Below are 21,495 nucleotides of genomic sequence, written 5' to 3'. Positions count from 1 at the left end.
GTTTTGGTCTTGTTGGGCCTGTGCCTCTCTAAGCACAGTGATTGTGACGGGGTCCACGTCTGGATTACCCTGGGTAACTTGGGGTGAAACCCCAAGTCGCTTAACAAAAGGTCTTGGAGCTCCTCTACCGAAAACAAACACAGCCAAATAGCCTGTCCTATGGGTAGGTCCCCACTAAGGAGGTTCTACAGACACTTTTTAGCTCACTGTACCATTCACAGAAGTATCTATTTGCATATCTGTCTAGTCCCACCAAACTGGGCAGTCCAGCACCGAAATGCTAGGCAATTATCCTCTGAACAAGAGTACCAACAGCAACCCCAGACACGTGTTTCGGCTCTGTTGGGCCTCCTCAGTGAAGCTGTGCTCCCAAAGAGCATGTTCAGTCCTGGCTCTTTCATGCAGACAGTAACAATTGCTGTTTGTTTCGGGTACAGATAACGGTAACTGGTGCTGGCGGTAACTGGTGCTGGCAGCCCTAGCAGTTTCACGACTAGACCACTGCTGGGAGTCCCACACACAAGTGAGGAGACCCAGCAATCCCATTCACAATGTGACTGGTGTTAGCAAACCCATTGATAAGTGATCACCATTGCAGGCTGTCATATTCATATAAAGTATCAGTATTGGCTACTCTATGCATATATGCCAACACGCCCGATGTAATTTGATTTGGAATATGTTTATCATGTGCCAGTGACATGAAAGGCAGTGGCCGGAGGAGCAAGGCTCTTTGCGAGGGCACAACCTACCATATTTTGCGTAGGGGAGGGGATGAGAGCCAAGTGTGCAGCTGCAGTTCATGAGTGCCTGAAATATTGGTCAGTGTGTTAAGAGAGCACACTTAAAAGGTCGGAGACCATCTCACAGGTTGCAGAGGGCAATACAAAGAGGGAAAAACACACTAGAGCCCCAACAGCCACATGGCTATGTCTGCAGATTGCTTTCCTACATTTCATAAAATGTAATGATTGCATCTAGCACCGACTTCAGTCGATGCAAATGGAACCGGGGCAGCATTTGCCATCTTACAGCAGCATGTTCATTCTACAATGGTCAAGCGCCTATACCAATGCTAAGAGCCTGCTGCCACAAAGAAAAGCGCCGGGAGGCTCCACAAAGAGGCTCGGCTGTTAAAACAAACACAAAAAACCTGATAACAATTGAACATTCCCAAGTCAGACCCAAACAGTATTCTTTGCTGGTCTTCGGTTGAAAGGCGTTTAACACCTTTAATAGTTCACAAAGATTTAAGGAAACCAGGCCCGGTTTTTAGGATGACTGACATCAACCTGCATTCGTGTACGTTGTCCTGCATTTATAAAGTACATGAATGCAAAATGTCATGCTATAAATGCGTTAGAAATTCTAGAGCTCTCTTTCGGTATAAGATTAAGAAACAGAATTCTGCATGAAGTGGAGAGGTTAGGTAGGAAAAGCAGAGAGTATTCTGCATTACTACTTTTGCATATTTTAGAACATTCATAATCAAGCTACTCTGCATGAATGTATACTGCTGTGCTGCAGAAAAAAACATGCATATGCTCGAAATATGACAGGCACATCTTTTTATTCATCTTTATGCAGCTGCACAAATCCTATTGTCAAAATGGGCTCCTTGCACTCTCATTCCAACTTCTTTGGGCCATGATTTGGGGGTTCATTTCCTATTGGACTATGCTTCCGAACATTACACCACAGTACTGTGGTGCTCTAAAAATCATATTTTCCTTTTGACTTCCCTTCCAGGTTTTCTACAGTCAGTATGCTTCTTTTCAAAAGACTGATTCACAGCATTCCTTGTTGCCCACTGCTTTGGGTGGAAAATAAGGAACACCTGTGGCTGCAAGGCGCTAGCAAGAAACACACCCGAGGCACAGGATTATTTGGCAGCTTTAAAGTTTCCTTCTGTCCAATGTTGGTCATTGGCTAGGTGTTTAGCCAATCCCGATTCTTAATGTGTAGCTCCTGGTTTTCGAATTAGTGGGCCTAGGAGTATTTTCAGCTTCCACAATGCCCTTTTTCTTGCTGCCTCCGATTTGCAGTCAGCACTTCCCAGTGCTTTAGGTTCCCTGTGCAGCCCAGTTTGCCTGTGCTCTAAATTTCTTTGGCCTTGCTCTGTTCTGCAATGTAAAATTTATCCTTTAGACACCGATCGTTGAGATAATTTCTATTGTTGTACCCTTTTCCTTTCCCTACCTGGGATGGGGGTTTCCCTTGCACTTCTCCATTGGTTAACTAATTGTTAGGCCTGGTGTCCAGTTGTGTCCAGCTCCTGTGTGACTACTTAGATTGTCCTCACTATTCTGCAAGTACTACTGGTCAGGAGTCTAATTTATTAAGTCATCCTCCCTCTTCAGTTATAGCCTTTTTTGGTACCGTTTGATCAGCAGGGCTTGTGGGCTTTGCTCACATTAGAGGTGGGGTTTCCAGTCCTTGTGAGTATTGTCTTTAAGTTATCTCATATCATGCCATCCAGTGTCAGGTCACAGAGCCAGTCACTGCTTGACTGGTATGAGAGCTTAGCACTGACAGTAGCTGTAACAGCAATTGTGGATGGGGAGCTTGCAATCTATCTTTGAAATCATAAGAAGCTTCTATATGCTTACCCCATATACATTTCCATATAGTTGTATCATGTTCTACTTGCACATCCTAGTGTTAGCATGCATGTTTCTTGGTTCCTGAGTAGATGTCTGTATACATTACTTACGGTGTGATGTGCGCATTTCCCTAGCCCTGCGTCTCTTCAAGACAACTTCTCGGGTAATATCACCATAATTAAAATGTCATAAAAGTACTGGTACTCACCGCAGAACAGTGACAAAGTATTGCCAGTAAATGTTAATCTTTCAATGATTCACACTGCAATGGGTGCATCTGGCCTCAAAGCAGCTACACACCACAGTTGACAATCGAAACTTTTAAGATAAAATGAATCACAAAGAAAAAATCATTTCTTTTTATGCAGACTAGTTTATTTGATTAATTTGCGCTTGTTAAGAAATCCAAAAACGGCTGGCTTTTTCCAGTACCTCAAGTCTTTTCCCGCATCACGAGTCACATCCCTTTGTTGAACAATAACTACACGCAAAAGCCCTGCCTGGTCACACATTTTGATGTGCTTACATCACTTTGCTTTCAGGTACAATTAAAGTGGTTATTTAGTTAACTCCGTCTTAACTAGTTAATAGTGTACGCTAAAGAAAACGACCAGCTACATGATATACATTTGATTAAGCGCAGAAACCCCCTGCTCTAGGTCCACTTATATCAAACCCAATGCCATACGTGCCAGCCCACCCTAGCAAGAAAGTTTAGCTTAACCACAACCAGTTACATGTTTTTCTTTGAACTCTGGGCCTTATAGTTTTGCTTGTCCCATTTTAAATCCAGGACAGACCTCCCAGAATACAAAGAAAAAACAGGACTGGAAGAACATCTACCGAACGACATTGGACTCGTTTGCGTCTCTGCAAATAGAGATCAGTCGTGGAAGCTCGTGCTCTTATATTGATCGGTATTAGGAGTACATTCAAAGCATACGGTCCAGATCAGGTTCGCCAACACACGTATAACGACTAGTACTGGTAATTCACAAAGGAGGGCAGACCATGCGCGTATACTACAAACAGTGCAGTACTTGCACTCTACTGCAGAAAGGGGACTGCTTCATACGGATTCAAGCACCAGCCCTGGCAGACAAATGCTACTCCAAGAACTGCATGCCATTACCTGCTCAGCCATTAGTTGATGCTGCGGAAAGCTTATCTCGGTGCCCCTTTGGGCAGGTCTTAGATTTCACACACCCACCTCCCCAAAGTCAGTTGCAAACTACCATGCTGGAGCCAAAGAGTCACTAATTCCCATCAAGGAAGAGTCCTTCCAATACGTTCTTTTCACGTGACCTACGCGTTACGTTTTATGAAATGTACGTCCTACCATACCACATGATCTATATACGTCACTTTACGTACACTGAAGGCTGCACTCAGGCCCGCCTGAAGAAGTGTGGTGTCCAATTTCAATATGATATCCCCCCCCCTCTCTCTCACCCTAACCCCCCCCACCCTCTTTGCTCAGAGCAGAAAACAGCCTGGGACACCCACGGGCTGTATGCGTTATATAGAGACAAATGCAGCCCCTGGAAACAGCGAGCAGAGCCACTAAATGCTCACTGGGTTTTCTTTTAACAGCGAGTAGTCCACATTGGCCAAGTTTGGAGAACCGTCCCGTATTTTGCAGGACTTGCCCGTATTGCTGAAAACCTTTTCTGCACTGGGCTGCCACTTCATTCAGTGTGATATCTCCTCCCCAGTACGTACAGCACCTTAACACATTGCTCTATGTCAATAGAGCATTACAATGGGAGCAATTAGTCACTGGTGAGAAGGAAAGATGGGGTTGGGGGGACTGTTAATTAGCAGGGACTTTTGTCCCTTAGGGAATGTGAATGGCGGTGATGAGAAATGGGAAGGGTGCACAGCATGCTGTGTGAAATAAGACTTTTTTTTTTTTTTTAAACCAAAGTGAGATTTGTTTTGCCTCACATTACTTTGCCTGGTGCTGCTGTCACCTTAAATGCAGGACGGAGAAAATAGAACTAAAGCCATACTGCTCAACATGTTTCTATGACAATTTAGCGCTTTCATTTAAAGCGCAGGACATATCTACATACATTACACATACATAGTGCAAGTTTACTTTAATATATGCTAGTTTATGATATTGTGTGTGTTATTTTCAAGGCATTTCTTTAAACCAGCCTTAATAAATATTTAGATCACCTAAACCTGGAAAGATATGTGGTCCACTGCTTAAATTGCCCACATCCAGTTTTACCCCCTAACTCAGTTGTCTTCAAACTTTTTATGCCAAGGCCCCCTGAGCAAAAAATAAATTGTTCGGGACCATCTTGCCCCGCCCCTCTGTTTTGGTGTTTTTTTTTATAGAGATGGCTCCAGAATGTGTGGTGCAATATTTTTGAAGGGATTCGTTGTTGGGGTGACATTCCAAGACAATAGGACAATCACTTCCAATTCAAACATAGAAACCGTGCAAGCAAACACAAAATTCTCTGATAGGGCTTTTTTCTGCTCAAAATACATTCCTATTATATATATTTTTTTTATTTTTTATTTATTGAATATAGTTGAAATTACATCAACTTTTTCAATTTATATAGAATAGAAAAGTTCATAAACATACAATCCACATAAGAAAAAACCATGTAAATTCACAGAATACTGTAAAACCATCATTCTAAGTTAAAGGCCTGTAGAAAATTAATCGTTGCAATTCTTATACTCATACATTCAGTGGCTGCCAAGGCGACCCATCTATTTCTCGGATCAAGTTGTGCAAAATATGCAAAGTGATTAACAAAGTGCAATTTTCTTAAAGTGCTAAGTGCTGAACACTCCAATATTAGGTGTTGAAGAGTTTCTACAATCAGTACATTTTTACAAAACCTACACCAGTTGAGGTCAGAAGAGATTTGTTTTCTTCTTGTTTTAACCTCACGGGTGGGCCCGATGTTAAGCCTCAAGCGAAGAATGGCAGTTCTTAAGGCAGCAGATGGTGCCAAGCATAGACAAGAGGCAATGTTTTTAAAAACTCTTTGGACCAAAGATTGTAGAATCAAAGTCTTTATAATTTAAACACTGAGTTCTGGTATCAATCCAGTCCATCATATACACCACCTTCTTTGCTTGCTCCGGATGAACCGTAAGAAGATTAAGTGATATGTCTGCATGCACCATGATTGTTAATATTTCCGTAGACCAACATTTCGGAAATACATCTGTAGAGTTGAGCAAGTAACTTGAGATGTTTGATAATGTAGAATTATCATGTGTAGATAATAAGCATTTGCGAAATAAGGCGCATAGGCGCCAGTTATATAATGCAGTTAAAGAAATGAGTCCCAATTCATATCGTATTAACACACCAGGAATACATTGTGGTAGATTTAAGATTGCACGCCAAAACTTGGCTTCTAGTAAATTGAGAAACCCTGGGGGGACAATTAGTGTTTCCAAACCATAAAGAATGGTTGCTACAACATTCTGGTCCCAATAAGTGATGGCAGCTTTGATGGAGAATTTGCCATATTTAGAAACAATTACTCTTGTCTGACAGATTGCCGTGGTTACCTTCTGCTTAATTTTATTTAGATGTGAGTCTAATGTTGGACCACCCTCAAAGATAAGGCCCAAATAGACGTAATGTGGTACCATCTTTAAGGGTGTCCCCTCAATCTGCCAATTTAACAAGTGTTATATTATATTCAACAGAAGGCAATTTGATTTTACAGAGCAAGTACTAATGGGAAGGGTGGGCCTGTCTCTCTGCAGAAAGTGAGTCAATCTGTGGCTTTATTTTGGAGACCGCCACTCTGAGTTTGTCCTCCATTTCCAGCCTTGTGCAGTATTTCGTTTTCAGTACAGCCAAAGCTAAAAAGCCTGTTTCGCACAAGTACAAAGACCCACAGGGTAAGAGAGACTATATAGCAAACCGTGCCAATGTGGGATACTCCAGGATTACCCTCAGCCAAAAGTCACCCACTGCAATGTTCCTTAATTCAGATTGCAGAGTAGTGTCTGACTGAATCTCAATCAGCTCCTCCTGGACATCAAATGGAAGATGCACCACCTCCTCTGCCAGAAAATGCTGCATCACCCAGTCATTAATGCCAGCATTTTCTTCAGGGAAGTATTAATCAAAGCTGGACCTTAATGTTGTTAGGTGACTTGATCAGTATTCAGTGAGTAAAATAACCTTGTAAAAATAAAATGCAGCTTTGCATAAAATTAAAGAGAATTTTGGGATTATCAGGTACAGTGAAGGCCCCTGAAATGCCCTTGTGCCTCTAATTTGAAAAGGATGAAATGCCCTGGCCACTGCTGCTGCAGCAGAAATGAGGACCATGGGGTCTTTGTTCTATTCACTTGTACAGAGTCCCCACCGTCCTCATTTCTCCCCCGTTTAGAGTGGAACCAGTCTGCGGCACACAGCTTGTAATGCAAAGCGCACATTGTAAGCACCAGGACAAAAAAAGAGAGAATTGACTACATTGCTAAGCTAAATGAATTCTGACTGGCAACATGGGGGCAGTTGCTCCCCCCCTGCAACCTCCTCCCATCTGAAAGTAGGGCAGTATGTCACTAATGAGGCCTCATTAGTGATTTCCTGCTCTGCATTCAGATGGGAGGAGCTGGGTCATCCCTGCAAAGGAAGGTGTGTGCTGTAATCATGGCAGTTTCTAGCCAACTCTGTGGCCAGGGCGAAACATCAGAATGTGCCCCACTGACTGGCACAAGTCACTCCAAACTACACCTCTGTCGTGCGACCAAACCCTGCCTCAATATTAATAAATAATTGCTATATAAATGAAGCTGGTTTCGTTACATTGTAATGCAAGTACTTTACAGAAGCATTCTAATGTGAAAACACAGCTGTTGCTACCCAAGTGCATGGTTTTTCTGTCACCTGCTCTTAGGGAAGGCCTTGTCTGAATGCAGTTTCAAACTGTCCGTACTGGCACACCTCGGTGTGAACAGCCTATCGGGGTCTGACGGCCTACTGACCTGGTCCTGTTTTGCAGGTGTTGTGTTCGTACCACCTCACTTGTATTTCGCGAGTGGCAATACTAGACTAACCATATGAATTATTTTCTGATAGAAGGTTATCGTTCCAAAATGGTCTGTCTGGTACACTCTTATTGTACTCTTTCAAAATACCCCTCTGTGAGTGGGAAAGGGGACAAATAGCACCAATGAGGATTCCTTTATACTGTGCATTACATCACAGCATTTCAGGACTATAACAGTGATCAGAGATCTCTACATTTGATAAACAAGTATGTGATAAAAGGATTGTAAGTGTGAATCTCTAAATGCATAACTGATGCATAGCTTGGTGCTCACATCATGGTTCACAATCCTCACCCTAACATTAAAATGTGCTTTATGTGTTTAAGTGTGGGCACAGTATGGCATGTTCGTCAGAGTCACATACACAAACCAGTCCAGTGTGCTCTTGTATGGACATTGGGCACATCAGACAAAAACAGGTATATGTGCTGTTACATAAGGGAGAACCACATGGACACCATTAACCAACAGGGTGGCGACGTGTGCAGTGCACAAATCATTGCTGCACACATCACTGCATTGATTTGCCATGGACTACTGTCTGCATGGTGCCACACAATGAACTCCACTTTCCTAATCAAGGTGCCAAATGACATTGAGTTGCCATCTGGTGTGCTCGCTAGGTAGTGGCTGGCTTGTTTAGACAATTAAAAGACTTTTGATGTTGGAGGATGCATTTAGTCCATGTCCCAAAGCAGCCACTAGAATACTTAAGCAAGAAAATGACAGTTAAACTTTCCAGGGATGTGCCAAATGCAACTAAAAAGTAATATAAAGAAGAAAAGTTTTTGTGTGTCAAATAAAGAGACATGAAAATAAAGAAAATAGTTTAAAACATTTTCTGTATGGCATTTTAAATTCTATTTGAAGAATGCATAGGTTTGGTCATCTAACTGATACTTGTTCTGGCCTGGTGAATAAAAATGCCCCATGTTCAGTTCTTAACACTGAAATGTTAAGCACATACTGTGTAAAAACAATGGCTTGTTAAGTGAGCCCTTACTTATACATTGCCCCACTTCAAAGGCTGTCAACACAAAGAATGAGGGGCGCAGGTTGTGTGACTCCAGAGCATCTCACACGCTGCGTTTGGAATATGTATGCATTCCTTTGTTTGCATATTCCAAACGCATCAGTGCCATCTACAAGTCGGCAGAGAGCAGCGTCCGCAAATCGCAGAGCAGCGCTCGTCGGCACAGCAGGCTTCTCAATCTGTTGTCCGGCAGCTTTTCAGGCTGTGGATGCACACGCCCCTGGGCATAAGGCTGCGGCCCAACAGATGGGTGCGCCCCACAGTTTGAATACTGCTGCCCTAACTGAAGCGGGTGATACTTGGCCAATCACTTAATCTCACTGTCTTTTGTACAGTCCCTGTAAGGGACTCAGTGCATAGCTTATGTTATGTTATAATAAGCAATTATTAAAAAAATCCTCACTTATGGTTTAATGACTGTTTTATCCATATTGTTAGGGTGTACGGACTGGAAAAGAGGAACAAAGCGGAGGCTCTGGGAGCCAATAATACTGAAACAAAGGAACACGAACGGAGACACAGAGAAAGATAGCTTCTCTTTAATCTTCCTCTAACATTCTCTGTCTGGGTTCTAGTAGCCCCTCCTCTTCCTCCCTTCTCCCCCGTACTGCTCCTTTCCATCTTAACCTTAAGGTCGTCTCTTCCTTAAGGTAGTCCTCTGACATTCCACATACAACATCTCCCCTCTGCTTGACATCTTTCGTGGGGTTGATATTCCTTCCAATAGTCTCTGGGGATCTTTGCAGTATTATCCTTGGTCTCCGACTTGTGCCTGCTTCTTCCTCTACTATTCTCCACTCATTCGGACTCTCTTCTGTCAGCCTTCCAACTTCTCATCGCCAGTCCCTATGTCTTGAGTTGGAAGAGGTCATGATGCTTGTCGTGATAAGCTGCTAGGCGCTTGCAGTAACCTGCATTTGCACTAACCCACTGAGCTATCTTGTGTGTATTAGAGCCTATTCGAAGCGTGGAGGAAAATGCTGACATCAACCAGGACTCTCAAACTGGGTGAGCCTGCATGCTTGCAAGGGGTTAATTGCGAAGGCCTTTTCTGAAGACATAAAACATCTAGCATTTGCAAGAGGCTCTATGCAGCCCTTGGGAGCCAGGCACAGCTTTGCTCGTCTTCGCTCTGCGAGTCAGGTGCACTGATAAGGCAAGAATGTCTGATCTTTTCAAAACATAGTGCCCGAAGCCTGGGAGCCAAGACTGGCTGTTTCCAGTCTTGTAACTTTCCAAGCAAAAAACATGTTTACTGCCGGGAAGGGAGAGCCTAGAAGCTTCTCGAAGAGCTGACACGTCCTGATGATTGACGTGCAGCTCCTAATAAGAGAACTATACTTGGACCAGGGAAGGGGGGACTCATCCTGGGCTGTTGGAAAGACGGGCGTATCAAGAAGAACAGTGCCTGGACGACCGGCTGTGCACTATCAGGGCCGAGACTCCTAACATCACATCCCCGCTCTGGTGTAGGGCTGTGGGGGCTTGGCCAGTCCTCCCCTCCTCTTCCGAGGAGTGCCAGGCACCTGTAGCGGCGAGGGTCCTGGGTGTGATCAGATCGTACCTTCATCTACATTTCATTAGGAGCGTAAGACCAAATAATTGCATATTCATCTGTGATTGATAATTGCCATTATATAGCTTGCACTTTCTATTTCCACATTATTATAAATTGCTGCTTAGTTTTCATTAGCCATTGTAGATAATAAATGCAAGCATCGTATATTCTGTGTGATTGGCTTTTTTCCAGACTGAGATCATCGTGCGTCTTAAACCTTATTTGTGTGGGAAGGTAATTAGGAGTGATTTACTTTGCACAAAGGGCTGGATCCCAGGGAGGTGCGGGTACTGCTTATCACTACATTTGGCGCTGTGAGCAGGGCTTACGAGCACGATGCCATTCTGGAAAAAACATGCAAAAGATGAATGCAATGGGGAAGATAGTGCACTCTGTCACATTCCAGGATGGCCTGCATCAAATGCTTGGTCGGGTGTGGCAGATATTTTGCATCGGTACTCGGCACCGAGGGCATGGGACATGCTTGAAAATGATGTTTCCCCGGCGGTAATTAGTAAGTGCTTGGAGAGTTTACCGCTTGAGAGATGCAGTAGGGAGCTAAAGGCAGCAGGAAACATAGGCTGGTTATTCCTGCAGGCGCCCAGAAAGGTGCATGAGAATGAATTGCTTAAAGATGCGCAGATTCGCAAATTAACAGATGAGATTTCCCTGCTCCAAGAGCAACAAATTATTATGAGAGAGACCCTTGAATCGTCCGTTAAACGGGCTGATCAGATGGAGGACAGGTGTGCCTCTTTAGCTGTGCGTGTAGCCACGCACAAGCGCAGACAGCGGCGGGGCAATCCGTCAAAGATAAGGATTCGCGCGCTAATTAGGAAAGATAACTGGGACCCAAATTTATGGTCGGGTGAAGTCAGTGATAGCGAAACTGAGCAAGCATATGACTGGAATGAGTCTGTTGAAATTAGACTTGCTGAATTAAATTGTTCTGATGAAGAGGAGCTGGAATGTGCTCCAAAGAAATGTGTTTATCCAGCGCGCCCGTTAATCACTAACAAGTCAAAAGGCCAAGCTGGCGGTGCAAATATTCAGAATACAAGGATTGTCCGCGATTATACACAGACAGAGCTTTTAGAGATTGCTAAGTTATTTAGACAGAAGCCAGGTGAAGCACTTCTGAGATGGTTCCTTCGCCTCTGGGACAGGGGTGCCAATAGTATCTTCTTAACCCCAGAGGAACTGTTAAAGATGGGTTCACTCACTACTAATGTGATGTTGGGACAGATAGTGCACGGCGCGCTCGGACAGCAAGGTTCTCATTCCTTGTTTAATTGGCTTCAGACTGCCTTAATGACTCTGTATGGGAGTCCAATGGATATGGAAGAGAGTTGGGGCGGTTGGCAATCACTAACTGAAGCAACAGATCAGCTTAGAGAGATGGGTTTGCAGTGTGCACTGTACAGTGCAAATTTTGCAGGGCCTGACATGGAGTTGTTTACAGCTGGCATGCGCGCACGTTTGCTAAGAAATGCACCGAGTCACATGAAGGGTGCATTGCTTTCATTGCTGGGTCCAGCGCAGGGCAAAGCCATTGGTGAAGTGGCACTTCTGTTAGGGCAATTAGAAGGGCTGGATGTGCGTAAAGCAGCGCGCCTAGTGGCTGCAAACAATGATTCAGAGAAAAAGCGTGGTAAAAATGTAAAGTCTAAAGAGAAAGCTGATACTGTCGAGATCACACGCAGACAAATGTGGGTGGACCTGCTAAAAGCAGGAATTCCAAGGGAAGAGATAGATGGTAAACCCACATCTGTGCTGCTTGAGAAATAGAAAAAATTAAAAAGACAGGGATTGGAAAAAACTAAGCCCTCTGCACCCTCTGAAGAGGAGGTGTTGAAGCCCAAAGTGCGAGCAAAAGGTTACCCTGATTTGGCAAAGGACAAGTGCGAGGTCCCAGACCCCATTTTTGATTGAAGGGCTGGCTCTGTCTTTGAGGTACAGTTAATAAAGAGAACTAGTCCCAGAGACAGACGCCCTTTTGTGCCACTTACCTTGTACTTGGATGAGAAAGTAAAACATGTTTTGGCTCTACTAGACACAGGAGCTGAGGTAACCATTCTGAATGGCAATCCCAGTAAATTATCTGGTCCCAGAGTTTTGGTCAATGGTTATGGGGGAGCAGAAACTGTTGCAAAAGCCTTTAATGTAAAAATGTCAATTGGCGAGGGATTGCCTTTCACAGCAAATGTTTTGATTGCAGATATACCAGAGTACGTCCTTGACATGGATGTGTTGTTGGGCAAAAGTGTGACTACAGATTTAGGCAAATTTGTTTTTGGCAATCGAAAAATCCATGTGAGAGTTATTAACCCCGTTGTGGTTGGGCATGCCAAATGGTCCCCCTTGCATTTACCTCCTCCTGCTGACCCAGTGTGCGTGAAACAGTACCGGTTGCCAGGAGGACATAAAGAGATTGGTGAAACTATTGAGTCATTGGTGAAAGCTGGCATAATGAGGCCGGCAGTCAGTCCATTCAACTCGCCGATCTGGCCTGTCCGCCGCCCGGATGGGGCATGGCGTCTGACAATTGATTACCGCATTTTGGACAAGAAGGTGTCGCCCTTAGCTGCGGCGGTGCCAGACATCATCACCCTGATTGAAAACCTTACGAGAGAAGTGGGTGAATGGCATGTGGTCCTTGACCTGGCCAATGCATTTTTCTCCATTGATATTGACACTGAATCACAAGACCAATTTGCTATCACTTGGGGAGACAGACAATTTACCTTTACTAAATTGCCCCAGGGGTATGTGCATAGTCCCACTCTGTGTCATGGATTAATTGCCAGAGACTTAAAGATGGTGCAATTGGATAATGTATTTATTGCTCATTACATTGATGACATCATGCTGACCAGTGTTGAGAAAGAACATGTAGAAAACGCTGCTGAAAAGTTGATCACACACATGCAAAATCGGGGGTGGGCCATAAATCCCAAAAAGGTACAGGGGCCTGCTCAAGAGGTGAAATTTCTAGGTGCAATCTGGTCTGGGTCAGTTAAGAACATTCCTGACCCGGTAATTGATATGGTTCAGCAGATGGCTCCACCAGCAGATAAAAAAGAGGCACAAAGATTCATTGGGTTAATGGGGTTTTGGAGAAATCACATACCTCATTTAAGCCTGATATTGAAACCCATTTACAAAGTCACCAGAAAGAAACATGACTTTACATGGGGCCTAGAGCAACAGACTTCCTTCCAACAGGCTAAAGACGCATTGCAAAATTACATCACGCTGGGGCCCCTGACAAAAACTGATCCTTTTGAATTGGAAATTCTTGTCTACAATGACGTGGCTGTGTGGAGCTTATGGCAAAAGCAAGGACAGAAAAGAGTGCCACAGGGGTTCTGGTCAAGGAAACTCACAGATCCTATGACAAGATACACTCCGCTTGAGAAACAAGTTGCTGCAGTGTACTGGGCTCTAGTTGAAACTGAAAGAATCACAGGCGAGCAACCCGTGACAATTTGCACAGAAATTCCAATCATGGGCTGGGTGCGTGACACTGCTGCAAATGGGAAAAGTGGCAGAGCACAAGACGCCACTCATGTCAAATGGAAATGGTATTTACAGCAACGTGCGAAAGCTGGCCGCACAGGGATTTCCAGACTGCAAGAACAAATGCTGGAGGCGGTAGATCTGGAAGCGATGCCTGAACCAAACACCCCTGTGGCGTTGCCAGAATCTCCCTTCAAAGTCGCACCCGCCTATGATACATTGGCAGAAGAAGAACAAAAGTCTGCATGGTTCACGGACAGCACCGCAAAGTATGATAAAGGGCAAAGACACTGGCAAGCTGTCGCATTCCAGCCCCACCGAGAAACACTGCTAATGAGAGAAGGTGTGGGAGGATCAAGTCAGTATGCTGAACTGCAGGCAGTGGCCTCCGTGATTGAACAGGTGAAGGAAACAGAGACTGCATACATATACACAGACAGTTGGGCCACATATCAAGGCCTGACACATTGGGCACCGGCATGGAGAAGAGATGGTTGGCAGATCAAGAACACACCGATCTGGGGAGGGCCAGACATCTGGGAAGAGATGTGGTGCAAAGGTGAGAGGTGCAAAATCTGCATTGGGCATGTCGATGCACACATGCCCCCTGACACCCCACTGGCTGCCCTGTTCAACAATGAAGTGGACCAAATGGCAAAGATTCGCCCAGTGACAACACCGCAAGAAGCTGAGGTGCTGCAAGGGATGGCGGATTGGGCACACCAAACCTCAGGGCATCTAGGGCAAACAGGAACTTATCAATGGGCAAAAAAGAGACAATTGCCCATTACCATGGATCAAGCCATACAAGCTGCCTCCCAATGTTCCGTGTGCAGTGAAGGGAAGCACTACCCTCTGGAGAGGAAGCCTCAAGGCCCTTTGAGAAGAGGTGAAAGAGCTGCTGGCGTATGGCAAGTTGACTACATTGGCCCTTTACCGCCCGAGAATGGAAAGCATTATGTGTTGACCATGGTAGACACATACTCTGGACTGCTGTTAGCTTATCCAGTCGCCCATGCATATCAACGGGCTACCTTGCAAGGCATGGAATACCTCATCAGACACTATGGCATCCCGGATGAAATCCAATCAGACCAAGGCAGCCATTTTGCTGGACACAATGTGCAAGACTGGGCACTAGAGCAAGGCATAAAATGGACACTGCACATCAGCCGATACCCAGAATCCTCTGCTCTGGTGGAACGTAGCAATGGGCTGCTCAAGCAACAAATAAAGAAGCTGACTAAGACTCACACTCTCAAGGGGTGGTCCAAACATCTGGCACAAGCACTGTTTGAACTGAACAATCGTCCACTGGGAAATCGCCAGACACCCTTTGTGAGACTGACAAGTGCGAAAGTGGAATCTACAAAGACTCTTGTTGTGTGGAAAACCGACAAAGAAGCTAAGCTGCCTGTGCAAGCGACTGCAGGCAGCATTGGACTTGATCTATCTCCCTGTGAAGATGATGTTATACCGGCGGGGCAAACCAAATCCATCTCGCTGGGTATTGGCATCAAATTGCCGGCTGGCACTGATGGACGCATTGCTGCACGATCCAGCCTGGCAAAACAAGGCATTGACATATTGGGAGGTGTGATTGATCCTGATTATAGAGGGACTGTTTCGGTACTTTTACATAATGCTGGTGCATCTGCAGTACCATTAACCAAATATGACCGAATTGCACAATTGATTTGTGAACGAGCAGTTGTCCCCCTAGTAGTAGAAAGCAAGCAATCCCCAGACACTACATTGAGGGGGAAAGGGGGCTTCGGTAGCACGGGAAAAAAGGTGTGGGTGCACCATCCTAACAAAAAGCCTGAGGCTGGGGAAGTGTTAAGACAAGGTGTTGGAAGTACTTATGTTGTACTTTTGCATAATTCTGATGTGCCTGTTTATATTCCCGCTACTAGGCTCACACCACAAATGTAGAGCAGTATGAAGGGGATGGGACTTGCCTTGCTGTGGGTGCTCCTGGCCTGCCAAACCAACGCTTTCTCTGTAAAGAGTGGGTTATTGCAAGACACTACATGGACTCAGAATCGCATGCACTACACCTGATGCTCCAGTCCTGCTTGATAACTACAACCGCACCGTAAACTGTGAGAAAAGCGTTACAAATGAGTATCCACATGGAACTGCAAGAGTTCTAGATTGGCACATTGATGGACACCTTTTATCACTAACTCATATGACTGGCGCTTATGAAATCTTAGGTCCAAAGGTTTCAGTGAATGGATCAAATAATTTGTTTGATGTTTCATGTTTCTTTTGCCCCAAGAACTGCAATGAGTGTACTCGCCAAGATTTTCTGGACTATAACTTGACCAAATGCCTTTTATACAATTGTATGTTGAAACAGCCTCTACCAGATGGTAGTATGGTGTTTGTATCAAAAACCAATATTGTACATGGTAGGCATCCCACTTGGAGGATGGTGTTTTTCAAATCACACAAAGTAGAAACTGTGAACATGCTAGATTTTCCAGTAGTAAGACAACATTTAAATTGCAGACATGTGATGCACGCTTCCATCATTTCAGAGGTACACTTAGACATAGACTTGTCACGGGGCAATGTCTCCTTAGTACTACCAAGCTGCTATAAATGGAGTCGATTTCTATGGCCCATCACCAAATTGCGCGTAGCTAGGGGTTTAGATTCATTGATTGCGGGTGCAGCGGGAGTGGGAACGGGGGCTTTAAATGCTTTTGACTTAGAAACTGTGCGTAACAAGTTAGCCACTATGGGTTCTGATGCCAGCGGCGCTATAAAACTTCTGGCCCAGTGGGGCCCATTGATTAGTCCTACCCTGTGCAACACTGCTACAAGTATTGGCAACCATTGGAAGTGGCAGAATTTCAGCTATGAAGACATTTTCTCTGCCATAGGACAGGTCAACAAAACTGCTAAAGACACACGATGCATTTTATGGCAAACTTTGCTAAATCAGCAGGTGTTGGCTTTCCGCTCCGAATGGGGGCGACTATCTTCAACCCACTGGCACACAGAGCTACAGTTACCAGCAAACATATGTATTAAGCCGCTTGCTTTTGATTGCATGAATAACACCTGCCATGCGTTAATGCAAGTTAGTAGGACCGCTTATGCTCTAGAAATATGGTGCCCTTTTATAGTATTGCCTATGAAAATCAATGGTTCCTGGTGGGTTCCGCAAATACGAGGGGAATGGTTAGACAGCCAAAACTACACCATCCACAGTCACACCTGCATGCCCTGGGATCAGGGGTGGGTGTGTCCCCTAACTGGGAGGGTTCCGGACCCATGCATACATCCCGTAGCAGGGGAGTGCACCTGGATACAATACCACATAAATGGGACTGACATCTTCCAGATAGATCAGCATAAAGCTTGCATAGTTACTAATCATTCCTTGCTTATTAACAATTATAGGTTATTAGGGAATCCTCAAGTATTTTGCGTAGATCAAGTTGTGACTATCTTAGACATTGTTACTCATACCCTATATTCTTTAACCCAGTGGTCTCACACTACTATGCATGCTGAGCTCACGCATTTGCTTAACTGGACTCTATCCTATGGAGTGATTACTGCCCGGCTTCAAGCTATTAGACAGTTTGCTCAAACTGCTTGGAAAGATTTCCAGACGCTAGCTACCTCAGTTATTTCTGCAGAGTACAAGCTAATAATAGACAGAAACCAATTGATCAAAACTGCTGACCAGCTGCAATCAGTTACTACTCACCACTGGTGGGATATATTCACTGGATGGTCTCCCTCCTCCACTAAGCTGCTTAATATAATACTGCACCCATTGCTGTGGTTGCTGATTTCCCTAATATTCATACTTATCGTCTTCATTGGGCTCTTGCGCAGAATGTCTTTCCTTTATACTAGAATGACTGCGCTAGAGAAACGCTTAATTGGCCTACAGCACACTGTGCATGCTTCCAGATCATGGAACTGAGTCAGCATTTTCAGGCCTCACTTCGAAAGGGGTGGAATGTCGTGATAAGCTGCTAGGCGCTTGCAGTAACCTGCATTTGCACTAACCCACTGTGCTATCTTGTGTGTATTAGAGCCTATTCGAAGCGTGGAGGAAAATGCTGACATCAACCAGGACTCTCAAACTGGGTGAGCCTGCATGCTTGCAAGGGGTTAATTGCAAAGGCCTTTTCTGAAGACATAAAACATCTAGCATTTGCAAGAGGCTCTATGCAGCCCTTGGGAGCCATGCACAGCTTTGCTCGTCTTCGCTCTGCGAGTCAGGTGCACTGATAAGGCAAGAATGTCTGATCTTTTCAAAACATAGTGCCCGAAGCCTGGGAGCCAAGACTGGCTGTTTCCAGTCTTGTAACTTTCCAAGCAAAAAACATGTTTACTGCCGGGAAGGGAGAGCCTAGATGCTTCTCGAAGAGCTGACACGTCATGATGATTGACGTGCAGCTCCTAATAAGAGAACTATACTTGGACCAGGGAAGGGGGAACTCATCCTGGGCTGTTGGAAAGACGCGCGTATCAAGAAGAACAGTGCCTGGACGACCAGCTGTGCACTATCAGGGCCGAGACTCCTAACATCACATCCCCGCTCTGGTGTAGGACTGTGGGGGCTTGGCCAGTCCTCCCCTCCTCTTCTGAGGAGTGCCGGGCACCTGTAGCGGCGAGGGTCCTGGGTGTGATCAGATCGTACCTTCATCTACATTTCATTGGGAGCGTAAGACCAAATAATTGCATATTCATCTGTGATTGATAATTGGCATTATATAGCTTGCACTTTCTATTTCCACATTATTATAAATTGCTGCTTAGTTTTCATTAGCCACTGTAGATAATAAATGCAAGCATCATATATTCTGTGTGATTGGCTTTTTTACAGACTGAGATCATCGTGCGTCTTAAACCTTATTTGTGTGGGAAGGTAATTAGGACTGATTTACTTTGCACAAAGGGCTGGATCCCAGGGAGGTGCGGGTACTGCTTATCACTACAATGCTCTACGCCAAGGACTGGCCTACGTCTTTGGTGTCATTCTCGCTGACAGACTTGTGTTATGGCTTACCTATCCTGGTTTATTAGCTGTTTCCTAAGTATATGTGAGCCTGTGCCTGGAATGCTTGTATTATAGTGTTCCATCTAGAATGTTTTGGTGTGAGTGCCTAGGTTCTCCCTGTTCAGTTGGAAAATGAGCTGAACAGCGGGGGGACCGGTGGATGCTTCCCTCCCTTATGCACTTATCCTGCTTGTAACTTATTACCTGTGACTTATGTACCACAAACCCACTAAAGTCTCTTAACCCAACCTGGTCTCCTGGCTCATCATTGCAACCCCTCAACTTGCGTTGTAACACTGGCAACGAGGATTTTGGTGATTGAGGTGTACCTGGGGCTGAAAAGCAGCAAGAAAGGACAGAAAAGAAGCAAACTTGTGCCAGAAGGAATATGGTGCACAGGAAGTTGCCCACCAAAAAGGAGTGAGGAACCAGAAGCATCCACCGTCCCCCCGTCCCCCCAGACCCAAGGTGAGCGCGCCCCATGTCCTGCATGACTGATCAGTGAGGGACATTTATAGTGATTTTGGGGGGGCAGCGCTGCTCACTTTCATTTGTTCTGCATCTGCCACAGCAATGGCTTCTTAATATATGAAGGCATAGGCGCATTTTAGTTTGGCGCTTCACAAGAAGTCAATGGCGTGTTATTGGCAGAGCAAGGGGTCGGGGGAACAAAAGAGAGACTCTGCTTATCAGCAGTGCAAATGGCTCCAGCGAGAGAGCACATAGAAGTAGCCGGGCATTTGACAGCACGCCCACGTTCATAAGACTTTTACAAGCTGCGCTTGAACATGCTGTAAAAAGGAGCGGCTGCAAGTCATATTAACACTGAGTAGGAGTTAAAGGCGCAGCTGGATTGACTGTTCATTACCTTCGGCATTACTGGAACGTTACATGTACTGCAATGACTGGAGGATGCATTTCAAGGCTATCAAAATGAAAGCGGCAGGCATTTATTTTCTATTAGCATTTCCATTTTGTCTGATCGGATCTTCAGGAAAGTGTTTCTGCCTTTCGATTTTCTTGAAAGTGTAATGTGCAAACTCAAAATGTTTTGCCTTATGTACATTGCAATTTTTTTTTGTGACATTGCCATTTTATTGAGCTGATATTTAAGAGTTAAAAAGCAACATGCAATGTACCCATGCAACGTTTCTTTATATTGTAAATGCAAAGGCCATCACATGCTAAAATGTTGTTTGGAAAATGAAAATGAAGGCAATGCATCACTTTGGGAATGTGATATATGAAAACATGGGTCACATTTTGTAGGCATTGTGGTGTAGTTTTTATGGTTTGCTATATGGCATTCTATAACATGCTTCTGGGAAAGGAGTTTCCTGTTTTTTGTGCCAATAGCGTTGGCAGGAGTGTTGATTTACAGTGGCCATGTGCTGTGGGTCTCTTTATTGGTGTGAATATAGTTATTGGTGTGTGCCAAACTGTAAGCATGAGTGTTACCCAAGGGTGGGCAATTGAATTATTTTTTGGAGCCATATGGTGGCTATGTGCCAATAAGCAGTGTTTTATTATGGTGCCAATGTGTTTTGTTTGGCAAGTGTTTTAGTAATTGCATTGGACCTAAAGTTATGGTGCCAATGTTGGTTATTGGCAAGTTTTAATTGGAAATGGCTATGGCACCAATGTTTTTAGCAGGTTTTAAGTGGTAATGGAATGGAATTAATGCAACCAAAAGAAATGGCAGGTAATAAAATGTATAGTGTAGTTTGCAGTAACTAACCCACAGTTACATATCAACAAAGACTCTGCAGGCATAACATTTTGAACTTTTATTGCGGCGCACCTAATTTTCGGATTATCAAAATTTGTTATGCTGAATTTGTCTTGTTGTTTTTGTGTGGATATTGTGAGTGTCATAGAACTACTGCATTTCTTTGATATGTTCACCTTGACAATGTTTTTATTAACCTAACAATTTTTCCACAGGTATATGTCAAAACTGAACTTTGCAAGCATGATTTTTGGGACTCGCTATGGTGGTGTAACTTAAGACGTTTTATATTCCCAAATTTTTCAAGCGGAATTCGTTCATTAGTTTATTTAACAAACTGTGTAGGTTATTAATAAGTCAGCTGTGTGATTGTGGTTGTGTGAACGTCTGCTTGCCAGTATGAGAGCATGGTTTGCTCATTGTCTAGTAATAGGTTAGTTCTTTGACCTTTAAGCATGCCTATGTTTAATATGCTTAGTTGTGGTGAGCATTCTCTTGTTCAGGTAGTGAACTTACATAGGTTCAAATGTTAATGTGCTCAGTGGTGAGCATTGGTGTTTCAAGGTTAGTAGCTAGGTTACAGACCTGGTTTTATGTTGGCACATTTTTGTGTCAATGTGTTAGTTAGTTAATGATTGATCATTTGGTTGGGTATCAACATTGGTGCTATTTGTCACCGTTAATGTGGTTGGTGCTCAGCAGGATGTTATGTGGAGGCAATTTGTGTCTCTAAATGATATGCATCAAGCAGATAGAGGGTATTAACCCTGTAGTTTCTTTCAAGAAGCTTTTGATGTTGGGGAATGTTGTAACAGGGTTAATGATATGATGTAGGTGGTCAGGTTTGTTTATTAGATTGTGGGCTGGTTCCCTGTAGCTGAGTTCAATAAATGGCCATTATGGTTCTGGCGAGTGTCTTGTAGTGGATTAGCTATTTTTAGCTATATCATGGAATTGGAAGGGAAT

General features: G+C 44.3%; 1 protein-coding gene across 2 annotated transcripts in view; it reads right to left on the bottom strand.

The window, feature by feature from the left end:
- Positions 1-3,900, bottom strand: part of TTC9C (tetratricopeptide repeat domain 9C) — a 50,955-nt gene extending 47,055 nt beyond the window's left edge. The window contains exon 1 of one of the 2 annotated variants that reach the window (XM_069645202.1): positions 3,736-3,900. In XM_069645202.1, the coding sequence (XP_069501303.1) occupies positions 3,736-3,747 (12 nt within the window). In that variant the 5' untranslated portion in view covers positions 3,748-3,900. The remainder of the gene's footprint in view (positions 1-3,735) is intronic. The other variant, XM_069645201.1, reaches the window with a different exon arrangement.
- Positions 3,901-21,495: the final 17,595 nt, after the last annotated feature.

The sequence above is a fragment of the Ambystoma mexicanum genome, chromosome 2p (assembly GCF_040938575.1).
Source record: "Ambystoma mexicanum isolate Mex_15411 chromosome 2p, UKY_AmexF1_1, whole genome shotgun sequence".
Taxonomy (NCBI): domain Eukaryota; kingdom Metazoa; phylum Chordata; class Amphibia; order Caudata; family Ambystomatidae; genus Ambystoma; species Ambystoma mexicanum.
Note: the sequence above shows the minus strand (reverse complement) of the source record. Positions and strands in the feature narration are given on the sequence as shown.